The sequence below is a fragment of the Thalia democratica genome, chromosome 7 (assembly GCF_965202585.1).
Source record: "Thalia democratica chromosome 7, ktThaDemo2.hap1.1, whole genome shotgun sequence".
In the NCBI taxonomy this organism is placed as follows: domain Eukaryota; kingdom Metazoa; phylum Chordata; class Thaliacea; order Salpida; family Salpidae; genus Thalia; species Thalia democratica.
In genome coordinates, this window is record NC_139171.1 from 58,718,771 (window position 1) to 58,736,149 (window position 17,379).

A 17,379-nucleotide genomic window follows, 5' to 3' on the forward strand; every position below is an offset into this window, starting at 1 on the left:
ATTTAAAGAATAAAACAATCATTAAAGTATTAATTAAAAGTTATGTTGTTTAACTTAACCAGAAATACATTCAAAAGAGTTGTTTACATTTTTGTTTAAACTTTTTGGCATCAAAAATAACAAATGCTTTTTTTTTGTATAAAACAAAACAGCTTTACAAAGAAAGTACTTACGACATAAACAAATAAACATATTGTAACTATTATTACAAGCAAAAACTTAGTGTTTTAGAATTTAAAAAAACACAATTATAAAATAAATATTCTAAAATATAAATAGAAAAATATAAAAAATGAGAAAAGGACATTTAGCAAAGGCATGTTTAACATAATTAAATGAATTTCTTTTTTGATAAAACACAATTTTTCTTCACATATAAAAGTTGTTATAACACTTCATTTAACTTAATATTTTTCAACGCCTTTCAGTAAATATTTGAAGAAATACTCTATTCTTGAAACATCCACAATTTTTCGAATTAATTTAAATATTTAATCGAAACGAAACACATTGTAATAAAATAATAGAAGGAAAATGGTAATTGTCGAAACCGCCCATGACTAAATTCAAATCCGGTTTGCGGTGATAAATATAATGAATTAAATAATGTGAAGTATTTGCTGTTTTATTTATAAATATAATGAATTAAAAATAATGTGAAGTATTTGCTGTTTTATTTATAAATAAAATGAATTAAATAATGTGAAGTATTTGCTGTTTAATTTATAAATATAATGAATTAAATAATGTTAAGTATTTGCTGTTTAACTTATAAATATAATGAATTAAATAATGTGAAGTATTTGCTGTTTTATTTATAAATAATGAATTAAATAATGTGAAGTATTTGCTGTTTAATTTATAAATATAATGAATTAAATAATGTGAAGTATTTGCTGTTTAATTTATAAATATAATGAATTTAATAATTTGAAGTATTTGCTGTTTTATTTATAAATATAATGAATTAAATAATGTGAAGTATTCGCTGTTTAATTTATAAATATAATGAATTAAATAATGTTAAGTATTTGCTGTTTAATTTATAAAAATAATGAATTAAATAATGTTAAGTATTTGCTGTTTAACTTGTAAATATAATGAATTAAATAATGTGAAGTATTTGCTGTTTTATTTATAAGTATAATGAATTAAATAATGTTAAGTATTTGCTGTTTAATTTATAAAAATAATGAATTAAATAATGTTAAGTATTTGCTGTTTAACTTGTAAATATAATGAATTAAATAATGTGAAGTATTTGCTGTTTTATTTATAAATAATGAATTAAATAATGTGAAGTATTTGCTGTTTAAATTATGAATATAATGAATTATATAATATGAAGTATTTGCTGTTTAATTTATAAATAATGAATTAAATAATGTGAAGTATTTGCTGTTTAATTTATAAATATAATGAATTAAATAATGTGAAATATTTGCTGTTTAATTTATAAATAAAATGAATTAAATAATGTGAAGTATTTGTTGTTTAATTTATAAATATAATGAATTAAATAATGTGAAGTATTTGCTGTTTAATTTATAAATATAATAAATTAAATAATGTGAAGTATTTGCTGTTTAATTTATAAATATAATGAATTAAATAATGTTAAGTATTTGCTGTTTAATTTATAAAAATAATGAATTAAATAATGTTAAGTATTTGCTGTTTAACTTGTAAATATAATGAATTAAATAATGTGAAGTATTTGCTGTTTAAATTATGAATATAATGAATTATATAATATGAAGTATTTGCTGTTTAATTTATAAATAATGATTTAAATAATGTGAAGTATTTGCTGTTTAATTTATAAATATAATGAATTAAATAATGTGAAGTATTTGCTGTTTAATTTATAAATATAATGAATTAAATAATGTGAAGTATTTGCTGTTTAATTTATAAATAATGATTTAAACACACTAAATAATATGAAGTATTTGCTGTTTAATTTATAAATAATGAATTAAATAATGTGAAGTATTTGCTGTTTAATTTATAAACAACGATTTAAACACACTAAATAATGTAAATTATTATCAATTTATATACAAATGAATTAAAAAATAGTTTGAAGAATTTTCCATTGAATTTATGAACAAATGAGTTAAACACGCTAAATAATGTGAACTCCTTATAATTCAAATTTTACATGAAGTAAAAATAAAACAATGTGAAGTAGTTGTTTGTGAGTTTAAAATAGTTGTCAAGCATAAGTTTTTACGTTTAAGATAAAAAAATAACTGAAAACACTATCTGCTAAAATAGAGAATTGAACTGAACAATGTACTTGCTATTGAGAATACATATAAAATAAATTAATTTATGAATACTACCAAGTTCAACTATATTGTGAGCTTAAGATACGTAATAATTTAAGTATTTGCAATTTAGTTTCATTATAAAATGAGTTAATTTATGAATACCACTACTGCCTACCAAGTTCAATGTGAACTAAACATAAATAATAATTAAAAGTACTTGCTATTTAATTTCAACAGAAAACAAATCCAACTACATTTTGAATTAAAGATACAAAGTAGTAGTGAAGTAAATGCTAATGAATTGCTTAAATGATGGATTTAAAACACAAATGGCAATAAATCATTTTTAAAAAGCTTAAACAAAAATCTAAATAAACTTCAAATACTATCCAATCGAGACAGATTTAATGAATTGCACTTTACAGCAGAAGTTCATGTTACAAATTAAATTTAAATTCAATTTCGATTGCTCAAAATAACTTTCTCTATTTCAATTTGGGCTATAAATAGTTTTGAGGGTTAAGGTTTACTGTTTTTTTTTTTTAATATGCAGTTTTTAGTTGGTTTTCTCCCTTAAATATAAGCTCAAACTTTATGGAAAGTAATAATCACAGATTCACATATTTTGTTTCAAAATTTTTTAGTAAGTTATTGTATAATGTTTATATACTTTTCAGCTATTTAAGTTTAGTGAAAGTAAAATTCACAGACTAAATTATTTAGTTTTATCTTTTTACTTTATAATGTTAATATATTTGTATATTTATTTGTTTATTTAACTTTACATGGACAGTATGTGTAAAACAGGCTAATTCGGTTGTTTTTCATAGAAAACCATCACATAATTAGACAAAATACATGTTCATTAAAATCTAATTTATTTACATTAGCAATTAGCAAGAAAAATTTAACCTGATCAACAAAAATTTTATTAAATTTTAAAAAATTGGTCTAGAGCACAGTCAAATTTTTTTTATTGCGAATTTTTAAGCTTTACAACTAAATACAATCAATCAAAACATAATTTTTAGAAAACTGACAACATTTTTGATCATTATGGATTATTATTACATAATAATTGTTAACTTGAAGATGATTTATTGAAAAAATGTCATAAACTCATAATAAGCAAAAACATTGTCAATTTTTTACAATTGATTATTAATTACTAAATTATATAGCATAAAACGTGATATGCATACTTATAACTAATCAGAAAAAACTTTTTGTAATATACTTCACTTTAGTTTTCACTAAAAAACTTTTTATCGTACAAAATACATTTTAAAGCTAAGTAAGTTATTAAAAAATAACATTATAAATTTTCAATATTTTCATTCTGTCTGAACAAAAACCTCTTAAAAATATTTGCTTTGTATCATTAAACTTAAGTACTAACTACCAAAAATCGTTTGAGTAGAATAAATTAACAACTTGATATTTTGTACTTGTATATAGATAAAAATAATTAAACAAATGTTACAAATTAACAGTTAATTATTTTTAACTAACTAAAACTTTAAGCTAACGGCACAGAATTAAACTTTTTAATTTAAATATTTTTATGAAAAGTTATTAAAAGTTAGGACAAAATTTCTTATTTTTTAGCATAGGGGTTTGAAGTTATAACTAGTAAATACTTTTATATTTAATACAGTCAAATATTTCAAACACAACTAATAAATACTTCTCTTTTAATCTGACTACGTTGTCAACAATACTGTATTTTACATTTTTAGCACAGAGTTTCAAAACTACAACTGATAATTATTTTCAAACCACCTTACTATAAATAATCATTAAATCATTTAAATCTACCTTACTCTTAAAAATATTTTATACTTAATCAACCTTATTGTTATTAGCATCATTATCTCCTGGCTTAATTACTTAATTATATAGCATAAAACGTGCTATGCTTATAATTAATCAGAAAAAACTTTTTGTAATATATTCACTTTAGTTTTTAATAAAAACTTGTTATCGTACAGAATACATTTTTAAGCTATGTAAGTTATTAAAGCAGTACATTATAGATTTTCAATATTTTCATTTTCTCTGAACAAAAATCTCTTAAAAATATTTGTCTGTATCATGTATCTTAAGTACTAACAACCAAAAATTGCTTTAGTACAATTAATTGACTATTTGATTTTTTTTAATTGTACAATTGTACACAGATAATTAAACAAATGCTTCAAATTAACAGTTAATTATTTCTATTAATTAAAACTTTAGGCTAGAGGCACAGAGTTTAGTTTATGATTTAAATGTTTTTGTAAATTTAGTTTAAGTTTGGACAGATTTATTATTTTTTCAGCATATGAATTTGAAATTATAACTATTAAAAACTCTTATTTTCATTACAGTCAAATATTTTAAATACAACTAATAAATAATCATATCATATTTTGATTACCTTGTTAACATTACTTTTTTTACACTTCTAGCACAGATGTTCAAAACTATAACTAAGAGTTATTTCAAAACCACATTACTATGAATAATTATTTAAATATTTTTAAAACACTTTACTATAAATAGCTATATAATCATTTTTAATCCACCTTACTTTAAATAAATATTTTATAACTGAAACAACCTTATTGTTATTAGCATCATTATCTTCTGGTTGCATCCAAGTTCTTGGATTGTAAGTGTACTTGTTCCCATTTGTTTTTACCTGTAATAAATTTATGTTAATAAAAAAATTATTATTTAATATTATAGTTGTTGCTATTTCCAGTACTTTGTTTATTTCAACAAGAAGTGTATGCTCATTGTTTGCTTGCATTAAATTTCACTTGTACTTAAAGATTATCAAAACTTCCAGTACTTTATACAAAAAGGTTGTTATTTAATTATTTTAATTATGCTTTAAAATTAAATACAATCAGTTAAAGTCATTTTCACTAATATTATCATCAGTAGTAACATAGGGGCAGTCAATAAATTTAGGTTTTTTTTTATATAAAATATATATATTGTTATTTATAATTTCACGTACAAGAATGTTTTTGTTTTTGTAAATATATGTTGTCAGTTATTAATGTATTTACAAATAATGCTCATGAGTTAGTAAATAAAAAACCCTATCAAAATAACTTGTGAACTTTTCACTGTTGTATTTGATATTTATACTTACTTTAATTTATCAAATATCAAAACAAAAGCAAAATTAAAATCAATGTTATGATTTGTACTTATAAATATTAAGTCATTATTTAAAGTATTTAATATTTTATCATAAGTAGTTTAAAAAATTAGTTTATACATAAAATAACTCTTTTTTATAATAAAAGGTACTTTTTTATTAACTTGCGAATTAATAATAGTTGTAGTCAGATTTATTTTGTGTAATTTTATTCATAACTATAATTGCTGTCTATCCATATTGTACTTTATCAGTAAAAAAATTTGTTTTTAAATCATTCAAAGTTCAGGATACAGGTAATTGAGCTTGTTTTAAGTCAAACTTAAGTTATTTAACATTTAAAAAGTTTTAAACAACTAAAATAATCTTTTATGAAAAGAAAAATTTACTAGAATTAAATTTGACTTAAAATTTGTATTTAGAATTAAAAAAGTTTTAATTAACTAAAACAATCTTTTATGAAACGAAAATTTCAATAGAAATAAGTTGGTTAAAATATTGTCGATACAAAATAAGATTAAACATTCAGCTTTGTCACCAAAAAAAATTCAAAAATAATTTCTCACCAAAAAAAAACCCTGAATGGAATTTTGCGAGCAGCAATTAAAAAACAACAAACGAAACTGTAACTTCAACACAGAAGCTCGCGAGAGTGTTGCAAAGCGTTTTATGAAAGTGAAAACTTTCACCAACGCTAAACTAAAGAAAGCTCTCTCTCTCACTTAACGAACAACTGTGACGTCATAATGCGCGCTGATGGAAAGCAGCGCTCGTTATGAAAATTACAAACTTGTAACTTGTTGCGATCAAGTTACAAGCACGAGTGTAAAAGTTGCAAGTAGTTAGACGTTTGGAAAATATCGTTTTCACATATTGATTTAATGGTTTAGATATTAAGCAAACAAAAACAATTAACTTCCAATTCAAAATGTTTTTAGGTTTATGTTTTATAACTATTTGAAATCTTTTAATATAGAAAAATTTCATTAACATAGTAATGTACAGTTATATTAGTAAGTGTTGCATGTGTTGCGTTTCTTTGTTAGTTGCTTGGAAAAATATTGTTTTAAAATACTGAATTTCCCTTTCAAAATCAATAAAATTATTATTAAATTTTATTTCTTTCTGAAGAGTTAACTTTTTGTGAACAACATCGTTTAAGTATTAATTTAAAAATACCATGTCAGCATTCGAAAATTACCAAGTATCGTGTTTCTTTGTTAGTTGTTTGGAAACTTTAGTTTCCATGTACCGAATTACTCGTTTACATTCATAAATTAAACAAATCGTAATAAGTGTTTTTTAACTCCATACAAACACTTTTGGCATTACATTGGTTTTATGTTTTGATTCTATTTAAAACCTTTTAATATTATGAAAATGACAAACTTGTAAGTGTTAAAAGTATCGGGTTTGGTATTATTTGTTTGCAAAATTTTGTTTTTATCAACTGGGTTACTTTTTCAACATTGATAAAGTTATGAGCTTTCATTTAACTATGTTATTTTGAAGTTTTTTTTTCGAGTGTGAACAAAACTTATATACTAATTCAAGCACAACATGTAGTTTTGATTCAATTTTTTTCAGTATTTGGGTCAAGCGTTGGAAATCGATAAACACATTTAAAGTTCAATAACTCTAAATTTATCAGTTATTTGCAAAGATGTTTGTTTAATGTTTCTATGTTATTTGATAACTCAGCAAAACACTTCGTACAAAACAGATCAGTTATATATATATATATATATAAAATAAGGTTAATGTTTAAACTTAAACACTTTCAATGTAGTACAGATATATATATATATATATATATCTGTACTACATTGTAATTTGTTATTAAGATATCAAATAAATTGATATAAAATGTATAATCTCTATATTTTTAATGTTTCTGTTTGCTCAGCGAAACATTTCGTACAAAACAGTCATATACAAGCCGTGGTTGTTAATTTCAGTGTAAGTAGAAGTTGTTATTGATTAAACCACTCAACGCAAGTAAATTTCAAGTGTCAAAACAAACAATAACAATGTTAAATACAAATATGCAAGTTAGTAAACTATTTGCTTTTCTTTTTTTTTTTCTTAATGTATTATTATACAAACAAAGGTAAGCTTTAGTTATGAAACTATTTAGTGTTGCTTGAATGTAACTACTATAACATTCAATCAGTGCATACAATTGTAGGAAGCACTTGATTAAAATGGTATTGTCTAATATTTACTTACATTATGCTTAGTATTTGCTTAGTTAAACAAACAAAAACTTTATTATGACTTTAGTATTATTAAATAAACAATTTATATATATATATAATTGTAGAAAACTATATATTTTGCTACTTAAGTTAGAATACTTTTATGATGTATTCAATATTTTTTTTATTTTTTAATGTAGCTTTAATTTCTGAGTTACAATTGAATTTTTTTTAATTAAAAAATTAGTTGCAAAATATTATTTTAGAATTTTTTAATAACTTTTTGATACCAATAGACTTTCTAACAAAGCGTAAAGCAAACTTTGCTAAGCAAATAAAACTTTATTAACCACAAATTAATAAAAAGCAAAATTAAGTTCATTTTTAGAAGTAAATTCTAGTTAACTTATGATTTTTTTAGTGACTTAATGAATTTATATTTGAAACAAACAGAAAGTAAATAAACATGTTTGAAATATACTACGTGCTTAAGTTTTTACTTAAATTATTATAAACATACTTCAAACAAAATAAAATTCTAAACTAAAATGATGATATGAAAATTAAATCTGTGAATGTGCAAATTTAGCTGTAAAGTGTTTATAAAAAAAAACTAAAACGTATTTATATATATAGCGAAAGAAAATGACATTTAAACGCGCTCTAATGCTTGTTGCTCAAACAAATGCAATTTCGAACGAAATGTCAGAATTATTACGATTTTGAATGTTGCAAGCAAATCCGGTACTTTATTTCATAAGTGTTTGGATAAATATTTGTTAAACACATGTTGTAATGAATTTATGTATCAAAAATAATATTTTGATACATTAATTCAATATATGTTGTTTTTTTAGTTTATCTACAATGAATGTTACAAACAAAAATCTGGTGTTGTATGTGAAAATAATAGATATTGATTATTTAAATAAATGTTGCATTTTCAATTAATTTGTTTTGAGTATCGCAAACAAAATAATAAATTTGGTGTTATAAAAATTAGATTTTGAATACATTAAATAAGTATATGTTGCATTTTTTAATTAGTTTACTTTGTATATTACATACAAAAAAATCTGGTGTTATGTATTGAGCAAAAGTTACTGAAACAAATCAGTGTATAAAACAGCTTTTAGATACAGTATTTAAACAAATTTTGCTGTTTTTAATTTAAAGCTAATAATTAGTGTTTAGTTTTTGTTTAAATTAACAAAAACTAATTAAAAGCACTGAAATAAAATTCAAGTTAAGCATATTTAATTTAGTTTATAATCCGTTTATCTGGATAATTATTCCATTTTTGAGCTAATTAAAAATTTATCTGCATATTATTTATTCAAATTTCTAGAGAGTTACCGAATAAAAAATAGTAAGACACATTTCCTTTTTTTTTCATACATCTAAAATTAAAAAAATCATAATCCTTTAATAACTTCCTGATTTAATTATTTGACTTAAAGTTTCTAAAAGTATAAATAGTTTCTAAATATATAAATATATACGGGCAGTAGCCTTACAAAAAACCGAAATAACTTGCTTTAAAATATCGAAATGTCATGTTCAAATATTACAAGCCAAGTATAAGCAAATACTTTTATTTGCATAAAGTTGCGAACATTATTTTTTTGCATAACATGTAAATGTGTCACTACTTATTGGGTGCAGTAAAATATATTGCCATAAGTTTTAATATTTTTTTTTATATAACATTACAGTTACTTGATAAATAAAAGTATTGAATAGTCTTTTCAACTTTTTGTGAATAAAGTCACAAAAGACTTAGATGTGCAAATAATAATATTGTTCTTGAGCAAACAGTCTTCAAGTTTAAGGTATTTGTTGTAAATTTTATTACATAAACATCCTTGCAGTTAGATTTAAATTCAGTCTATTTTTTCTTTTTAGTAAAACAACATTACTGTTAAAATTATTGTTATTTGTTGAATACTTTTGTTTGAATAAACAGCATTATTAGATATGTTTACTGTTTAATGTTTTTATTCAAATAAACAAACCTTAGTGTTGGATGTATTTGTTGTTGAATATTTTTTATTGCCATTGCTCGGTGCTACAGGTTTCTCACTCCCATTTGTGTTTTTGCGACTGAAATTCTGAAAAATATTTGTTTTAATAATACGCCTTTTTTTTTAGTTGTTTAAGTTAAAGTTATTTGTTATGTTTTAATTCCCTAAAAATAAGTTTTTTCATGATAAATAAGACATTTAAGTTTTTTGACAAATTTGTGCTACGTCATTTAAAACTAATAATAAAATACAAACATGTTATTTTATTAATTACTGTTTAAAATATAGTATAATATTTACAGTAATAAAATTAAGATAATATATAAGATAATTGTGTGTATTTTGAAACAATTAACCACATACAAACAACAATAATGTAATTTATAAAACAAATATTAGCTGAATGTAAAATATGATTAAAAAAATTGTTTTAGTAATATTATCAAACTTGTATAAATCTAAATTACTAAGAATTTCTTAAAAATAGACATATTAATTAGTAAATAAATAACTTATATTTTAAAAAAGTCTACCTTCATATTAACTGCGATAACTGAAATAAATAATCAAGAAAAAGCTAGTGAAACATTTCAAGTTTGTAAAGAAAAAAAGGTTTTAACCAAAATAAAACAATTTATAATTTGACTATTTTGTATAACTAGTTTATATAGCTATTTGACTTAATCAAAAAACATTGCTCAATTTACTGGAATGTAAAGAGCTTATTCAAATAATAATATAAGTGCAAGATTGAGTATTTCATTCAGTGTGTATAAGGTAGTGAATAAAATAATTTACATTTTGACTAGTTTGTACAGATAATTCACAATCAAAATTCTCTAAATATACAAAATAAAAAACTTTTAAATTGATGGCAGATTTAGTTTAGTAATACTATTTAGAACTTAATAAACTTGTAAAACTAATTTAAAAATAAATATATACAAGTATCAAACAAAATTTTATGTTACTGGGAGGTTTAGTTTAGTAACAAAATTTAAAACGTAATAAACTTGAAAAACTAATTTTAAAATACAAAACAAAAACTTTTAAATTGATGGAAGGTTTAGTTTTAGACGGTTTCAGGTATTCTTCCGACATGTTGTAATCAGTATTAGTGGTGTTTTGTACGATGGTGACCTTGTTACCAGTCACCTTGTTGCTTGCTGGTTTGTTTGAGTTCGGCTTGGTGGGCGGTGACTTCTTTTTCGTGCCTGGGTTTGAATTGATAATTAAAACAATCTAATAAAAGTTGCTTCGTTTAAACTATACCATATATCTGTCTGTACCTTACTGTACTTTTTTTATAGACTTTTATATAAAATCTAAACTATAAACTAGTTTCAAGTAAACTTAATTTCTTTTTAATTTGGATGACAGCCAATTTTGTGAACACCTTAGATTAATTTTAAAGATAGAAAAACTAGATTAGTAGTTTTAACAAAACTAGGACGAGAGCAATATTTTATCGTTATTATTAAACAAAGTATTATAAAACAATAGTTTTTTTTTTAATCATACATATAAAACATGTTTAAATTTTGTAAAATCAGCAATTTTTTCACCAGTGTATGTATATACTTAAAACTTTATAAAAATTACATACTACTTTAAACTACTTTATAAACACCTTAGAATAATTTTAAAGTTAGAAAACCTAGATTAGTAATTTTAAAAAACTGAAACAAAAGCAACATTTTATCACTATCATTAAACAAAGTATTGCAAAACAATAGTTTTTTTTTAATCATACAGATAAAACATGTTAAAATTTGTAAAATCTGTTTTTTTCACAAGTCTATGAATATAATCAAAACTTATATAAAAACTCTAAAAACATTTTTATTCACCCACCTGAGTAGGTGTATGATAAATTTTTCGCCGATGTTCGTTTCAGCGAAGGGGAATTTTGTGGGGTTCCGGCGGGAGGTGAGGCGAAAAGACCCGACGACCCGTTCCTGACGTCTGACGTGTCTGAAAGTTTTTATTATATAAAAGTGTACAAAAATATTGAATTAAACAAAAAACATTCGCAGTATAACTTAAAAGTCAGAAACAAATTAAATCTTTCATAAAACATGCAAATGATTAAATAGAAAATTAAAAATAATATTTAATTTGATAGAACAGTAACAGTATTACAATTTAATAAAAATACACAAATGTTTTTTTATTGGAGAGAACATACGAATTAAACTAACCATTAATTGCTATGATACTAAAAAGAAAACTTGTTAATTTTAAAAATGTACATCAAAAAAAACCAAAAACAACTGAACTAACCATTAACTTTAATTTATTACAAGAAGAAATTATACTAAGTCTAAAAATAAAACAACACAAACTTTTTTCATTGCAAAGCGTATTAAGGGCATAGGGGGTCCACCTTGATTTTTACAAATTGATCTTATTTTATAGAGTTTTATCTGAGCTATCAGACATTTTTAACCGCTACAACAAATTCAAAGTATTTTTTGAGATATGAGTGATCAAAGTTGGTGACCTCAATAGGTTCCTAATAGAAGGCACAAACTAAAAACGCAAAAAAAGACCATTTCACTAAAAATCTATCTCCTCCTTCATTTTTTAAGCAATCTTCTTCAAATTTTTACAGAAAGTGAATTATTGAATTTTTAAAAGATTGAATGCAGGATATTTTCAAATTTTAAATCTTTTATTAAAAAAACTATTTTTTATGTTCTTTTTTTAACTAAAAAATTTCAACATTCAAAGTCTTTTAAACTATAAAAGGAACGTTTCCTGAAAGTTTGAGGTCTCGAGCTTTTAGTGATTTTTTTAATTTTCAAGAAAGTTGAGCCCAAAAAATGTGTGGTCCATACGTTTGTATCGGAAACCTTTTATCAAAATTATAATATCTCAAAAGTTAAATAAGATTTCTTAACTCTATGAAAATTATAATATCTCAAAAGTTAAATTAGATTTCTTAACTCTATAAAAATTATAATATCTCAAAAGTTAAATAAGATTTCTTAACTCTATAAAAATTATAATATCTCAAAATTTAAATAAGATTTCTGAACTCTATAAAAATTATAATATCTCAAAATTTAAATAAAGTTTATTAACTCTATAAAAACTATAATGTCTCAAAAGCTAAACAAGATTTCTTAACTCTATAAAAATTATAATATCTCAAAAGCTAAATAAAATTTCTTAACTCAAAAACTGGCTTGTAGTTTGTACTTCATGTTTTCTTATAAGATCCAATGTTTTATTTAGTAAAAAAATTGTCAGATTCCCCCTATGCGTTTAACTTAACCAGAAGAACTAACCATTAACTTTAATTTTAGTTGGAGAACATATTATACTAAGATTGAAAATTAAAAAACACAAATGTATTTCATTGCAAAGCATACGAACTTAACTGAACTAACCGTTAACTTTGATTTTAGTAGGAGAACCGGGTAAGGAACCGGAAGAAGTTCTTCGCTGATAGTTGAGAACAATTTGTCCGGAACAAGTCTTTCTTATGTTCACGTTCGATATTGTTGATAGATTTGATTTTGGTGACTGTGAGTAAAAAATAAAGAATATAGTTTTGAATAAAAGAGAACTTGGCTATAAAATTTTCGAAACATTCATGTAACAACTTAAATGAATTTTATGTTTTCAAAATATTAGTTGGTTTTGTAATTGAAAATTTGATTTTTAATAAATAAATCAATTAATTTAATTTTGTAATTGAGATTGTTCATAAATTTGACTTTGGTGACTGTGAATATAGAATATAAATAATTTTGAATAAAAAGTGAACTTGGCTATAAAAGTTTTCAAAACATTTATATAATGACTTATATGTTTTCAAAACAAAACATTGATTAGTTTTGTAATAGAAAAAAAGTTCTGATTCTACTTGATATTTCACTGATTATGTTTATATTCACTACATACTTTTGTAAGTTTTTTAACAACTATTAAACTTGCTAATAAATGCAAAGTCAAGAAAAAAAAAAGTCATTGTTTTTTCATTCATAATACTGATTCATTGTTCAATAGTTTTTGTTGTACTTTTTACATAATTATGCAATAAGTAAAGCACTTTATTTCAGTTTGTTTATCATGAATTAAAAGTGTGGTTTTATTTATATTGTTTTTTTTTTTTTGTTATTGCTTTTAAATCTTTTTTTAACTACATATTATAATTTTCAATTACTTTAGGAAAAAGATTTTGGCAATTTACAAAACTAAGTTATCTATATAAAAAAACTCTTACCACAAAAACATTGCTATAGATTAACTAATAAAACAAACCGTATTGTTTGAGGTGTCTTGGGGCAGTGAGAAGACATCATCGGCGTCGTCGTTGTAGCTGTAAGCGTCCGCATGTGAGGTCTTGTGGGAGTACACGTTGAACTTGTGTTTCTTCCTGCTTGCATTGTTCTTCTTTGCGGGTTTGTTCTTCTCGGGTGAGAGGAACAAGCTGGATGGGCTGGATGTTGGTTGGGATAGCGGCCTAGAAGCCATGTAGACCCTAGCCTGAAAGTTGTTATTATTTTCTAAGTTTATACAACAAATGTTTCACTATAATTTTGGGACACGTTCAAAATCCACCCAATCAAAACCCACTCAGTCAAATTTGAGAACCGCTTACCAATCGAGGGTAAGGGTTAGGGGTAACAGTAATAGTGAAAAATAAATAAAAAATATGCAAAAATAAATAAAATAAATTAATAGATAAAGAAAATATAACAAAAACTTGGGTGGATCTTGAACTCGGGTGATTTTAAACGCAGGTGGATTTTGATAGTATACCATAATTTTATATATTACAATGAAGGCCTTGAGGCCATGTAGACCCTAGCCTGAAAATTATTAACTTTTTAATAATCACTGTCTTGAAAATTAGCAAGATTAATTAAGTATAATGGTATTGATGCCATGTAGATTCTAGCCTGAAAATTTTGGTTAAAACTATTTTATTCTATACTTCTACAAACAGCGTTTTATTATACTTTTATGTAGCATAACGTTATAGTAGATGCCAGCATGAAAATTTACTGCTTTTTTATAATCAGTATTTTAATAACCACCATAGAATATCTATTACAGTTTTTACTTTACATTGCCAAAGCTTAAAGCAAATCAGAATTTTTTTATTGATAAGGTATATGCTAAAGAATAGTTACTTTCAAAACTCAAGATAAATAACTACTATTCAAAAGAATGAAAGGCAATTTTTCATCTATATTAATCTATGAAAATTTGATTATCCTTAGAAGAAAATTTCAATTTTTAGATAAATTATTTTTAAAACCTACTTAGATAAAGTACTGTTCTCTGAAAAATATAAACTTGTAGTAAAATAATAATTATGGCTTTTATAATTGGCAAATTTCATAAAGAACCTCTTGAGCTCACCAGCTCTAACTAATCTTGAATATTGTTAAATGTAAAATTAAGTACTACCTAATATAATTTAAAATAAGAACGATTTGTTCAAAACAAGTTTGACTCTGTTTAACAGCATTTGACTCTGTTTAAATAATTAATTATATTTTAATTAAGTTGTTCTGTGTAATTGATGCAAAACTTGCTTATATAATTATGGCAAAATTTCCGGGTAATATAAACTAATTAAGTCAAGCAAGTAAACTTAAGTAATAAAATAACAATTAATTATACAAGTCATTTTTGTCACATTACAAATATAAAAATGTCCAAGTAACCAATAGCTACAAAGTACAGTATTTAAGCGAAAAATTAAAACTTTATACACTATTGCAATTAAAAATCGGTACCATAAATAAAAAATTACTTACTCATACTATTTAAATTTAGCAAAAACTTTAACCTCGAGTTATATAGATTGAAAATGTATTAACAAATATAAAACAACATGTAGAAATTATTTAAAAAACAATTGAACTCACAAACTTCTAAGACAAGAAAAGTGCAATACTGGAACTTATTATAACTACATTTTGACAACTACTTAAATACCAAAGTTGTAAATATCAGTAAATTTTCATGTTGATAGAAAAATTCTTTAATAAATACATTTGAATTTAAAACACCTATCAGATATTTATCCATAGTACAGCTATAGGAAACAAAACTCTTATGAATTTTAATATCTATATTTTGAATTCAATAACTTAAAAATATTTTCTAAATTCTAAAACAAACAAATCTAGATAAAACATAAGCATTTTTTGGTCAAAAAAATAAAAAGTTTAAAACACGGACAATGATTTAAAAATTATCAGCCATAAAAATAAACCAAAGTATATATAGCAATAACAATTACCTAAAGTGCTAAATTGAATTTACTAACAATGGTAATTAATATATGGACGTGCTTAGTTACAATAAAAAACAACAAGGCGTTACAAATAATATTCTAAAAAATTTAAAAAAATTATTAAAATCTTATAAGAATAATAAATTTTTAACTTTAAGCATTGACTTACAGGCGATGCAGTTTTTAATTTTTTCCTCTCTGAGCTGTCTTCTTGAGATGAAGAGCCAAAAAGCTGGTCAAACTTTTCTTCACATGTCTCTTTTCTTTTGAGACTGCTGCGTCCATATTTGAATGACGCCATAGTGATTTAAAATTTTCTGCAAAAAAAAAACTTACTATTAGTGTTTAAAAACTTTCATGTAAAATATATTTGCTTCAACTACAACTATTGTACATATTAGTTGAACAGTCTGTAAAACCATGCTTGTTTTAAAAAGTATATTAGGCTGATAGTAGCTTCTAAATGACAACAGCATTAAATAAAAAAAAATTATTTAACTATTTTCTAACTTTAGAATAAACTATTAATGAGTCATTTATTTAAATAGTGAAAATTATATTTGTCATTAAGATTTTGAAATATATTATTAAAACTCAATCAAACTATTTAACTCTTTTAACCAAAGATTGGTAAGGACATACTTTTCACAAAATTAAGATAAATATTATATAAAAGCTCAACAGATGACAATAAGTCACTTTTTTGAGATCTTTAAAACTTTATTAAGCATTTAAAACTAAAAATTTTTGTAAAACTTTTAGTAGAAAAATGTTTAGACTAATTTTTTGTTTTGTAAAATGTTTTGGAAATTTTATGCTATCGATAAAAATCTCTTCTCATTTAGCAAGAAACTCCAAACTTTTAGTAAACACTCACTAAATTTCAAGTAGCATATTTTAAATGTTCTTTAATTTTTATAAGTTGCACCTTGTGTAAAGAGCCTATTTGACTGGCCAAAATTTATAAATTATATTTTTAAACAACATTTTGTCGAGCTTTAGAGTATTTAGAAGCTCAGAATAACAAATTCTAAAAAACAGCTTCTAAGTACAAGTTAACAGTGTTGTAGCAAAAAAGTGACTGAAAATTAAAAATATATATATATATATGAGGTAAAAACTTAAACTAATAAAAAAACTATTAATCAACTTAAAAAGTATCAAAATAATAGCAAAAGAACTTGATAAAAACGTAACTTTTAACAAAAAGAAGGTTATAAGTCATAAAAACTACCTAAAGATTTTTAAAAATATCAAAACCAGCCTGAGTACAAAAAAAAAAACCTGAGTTTTCAAAAAAAATTCAAACTAGCATAGTTGGCTTGGGTGTGTGTTAACCCTGAAACAAAGTTTTAATATGGACTTTGTTTTGAATAAATGGTCTTCTAAATATTTTTTTTTAATTGTAAAATTTGTCCAAAAAACTTTTAATTTAAACTTGGCTTTCACTTTTTTTTCTTCCTAA

The 17,379-nt window shown here is 23.1% G+C and overlaps 1 protein-coding gene across 1 annotated transcript in view; it reads right to left on the reverse strand.

Annotated features, from left to right (window-relative positions):
- The window catches only part of LOC145840412 (wings apart-like protein homolog), a 30,322-nt gene extending 14,096 nt beyond the window's left edge, over window positions 1-16,226 (reverse strand). The window contains exons 1-7 of the mRNA XM_082947667.1: window positions 16,084-16,226; window positions 13,925-14,149; window positions 13,048-13,183; window positions 11,507-11,626; window positions 10,700-10,866; window positions 9,644-9,739; window positions 4,879-4,959 (exon numbers count right to left, since the gene is read on the reverse strand). Coding sequence (XP_082803793.1) covers window positions 4,879-4,959; window positions 9,644-9,739; window positions 10,700-10,866; window positions 11,507-11,626; window positions 13,048-13,183; window positions 13,925-14,149; window positions 16,084-16,215 — 957 coding nt within the window. The 5' untranslated portion in view covers window positions 16,216-16,226. The remainder of the gene's footprint in view (window positions 1-4,878; window positions 4,960-9,643; window positions 9,740-10,699; window positions 10,867-11,506; window positions 11,627-13,047; window positions 13,184-13,924; window positions 14,150-16,083) is intronic.
- Between the last annotated feature and the right edge of the window lie 1,153 nt (window positions 16,227-17,379).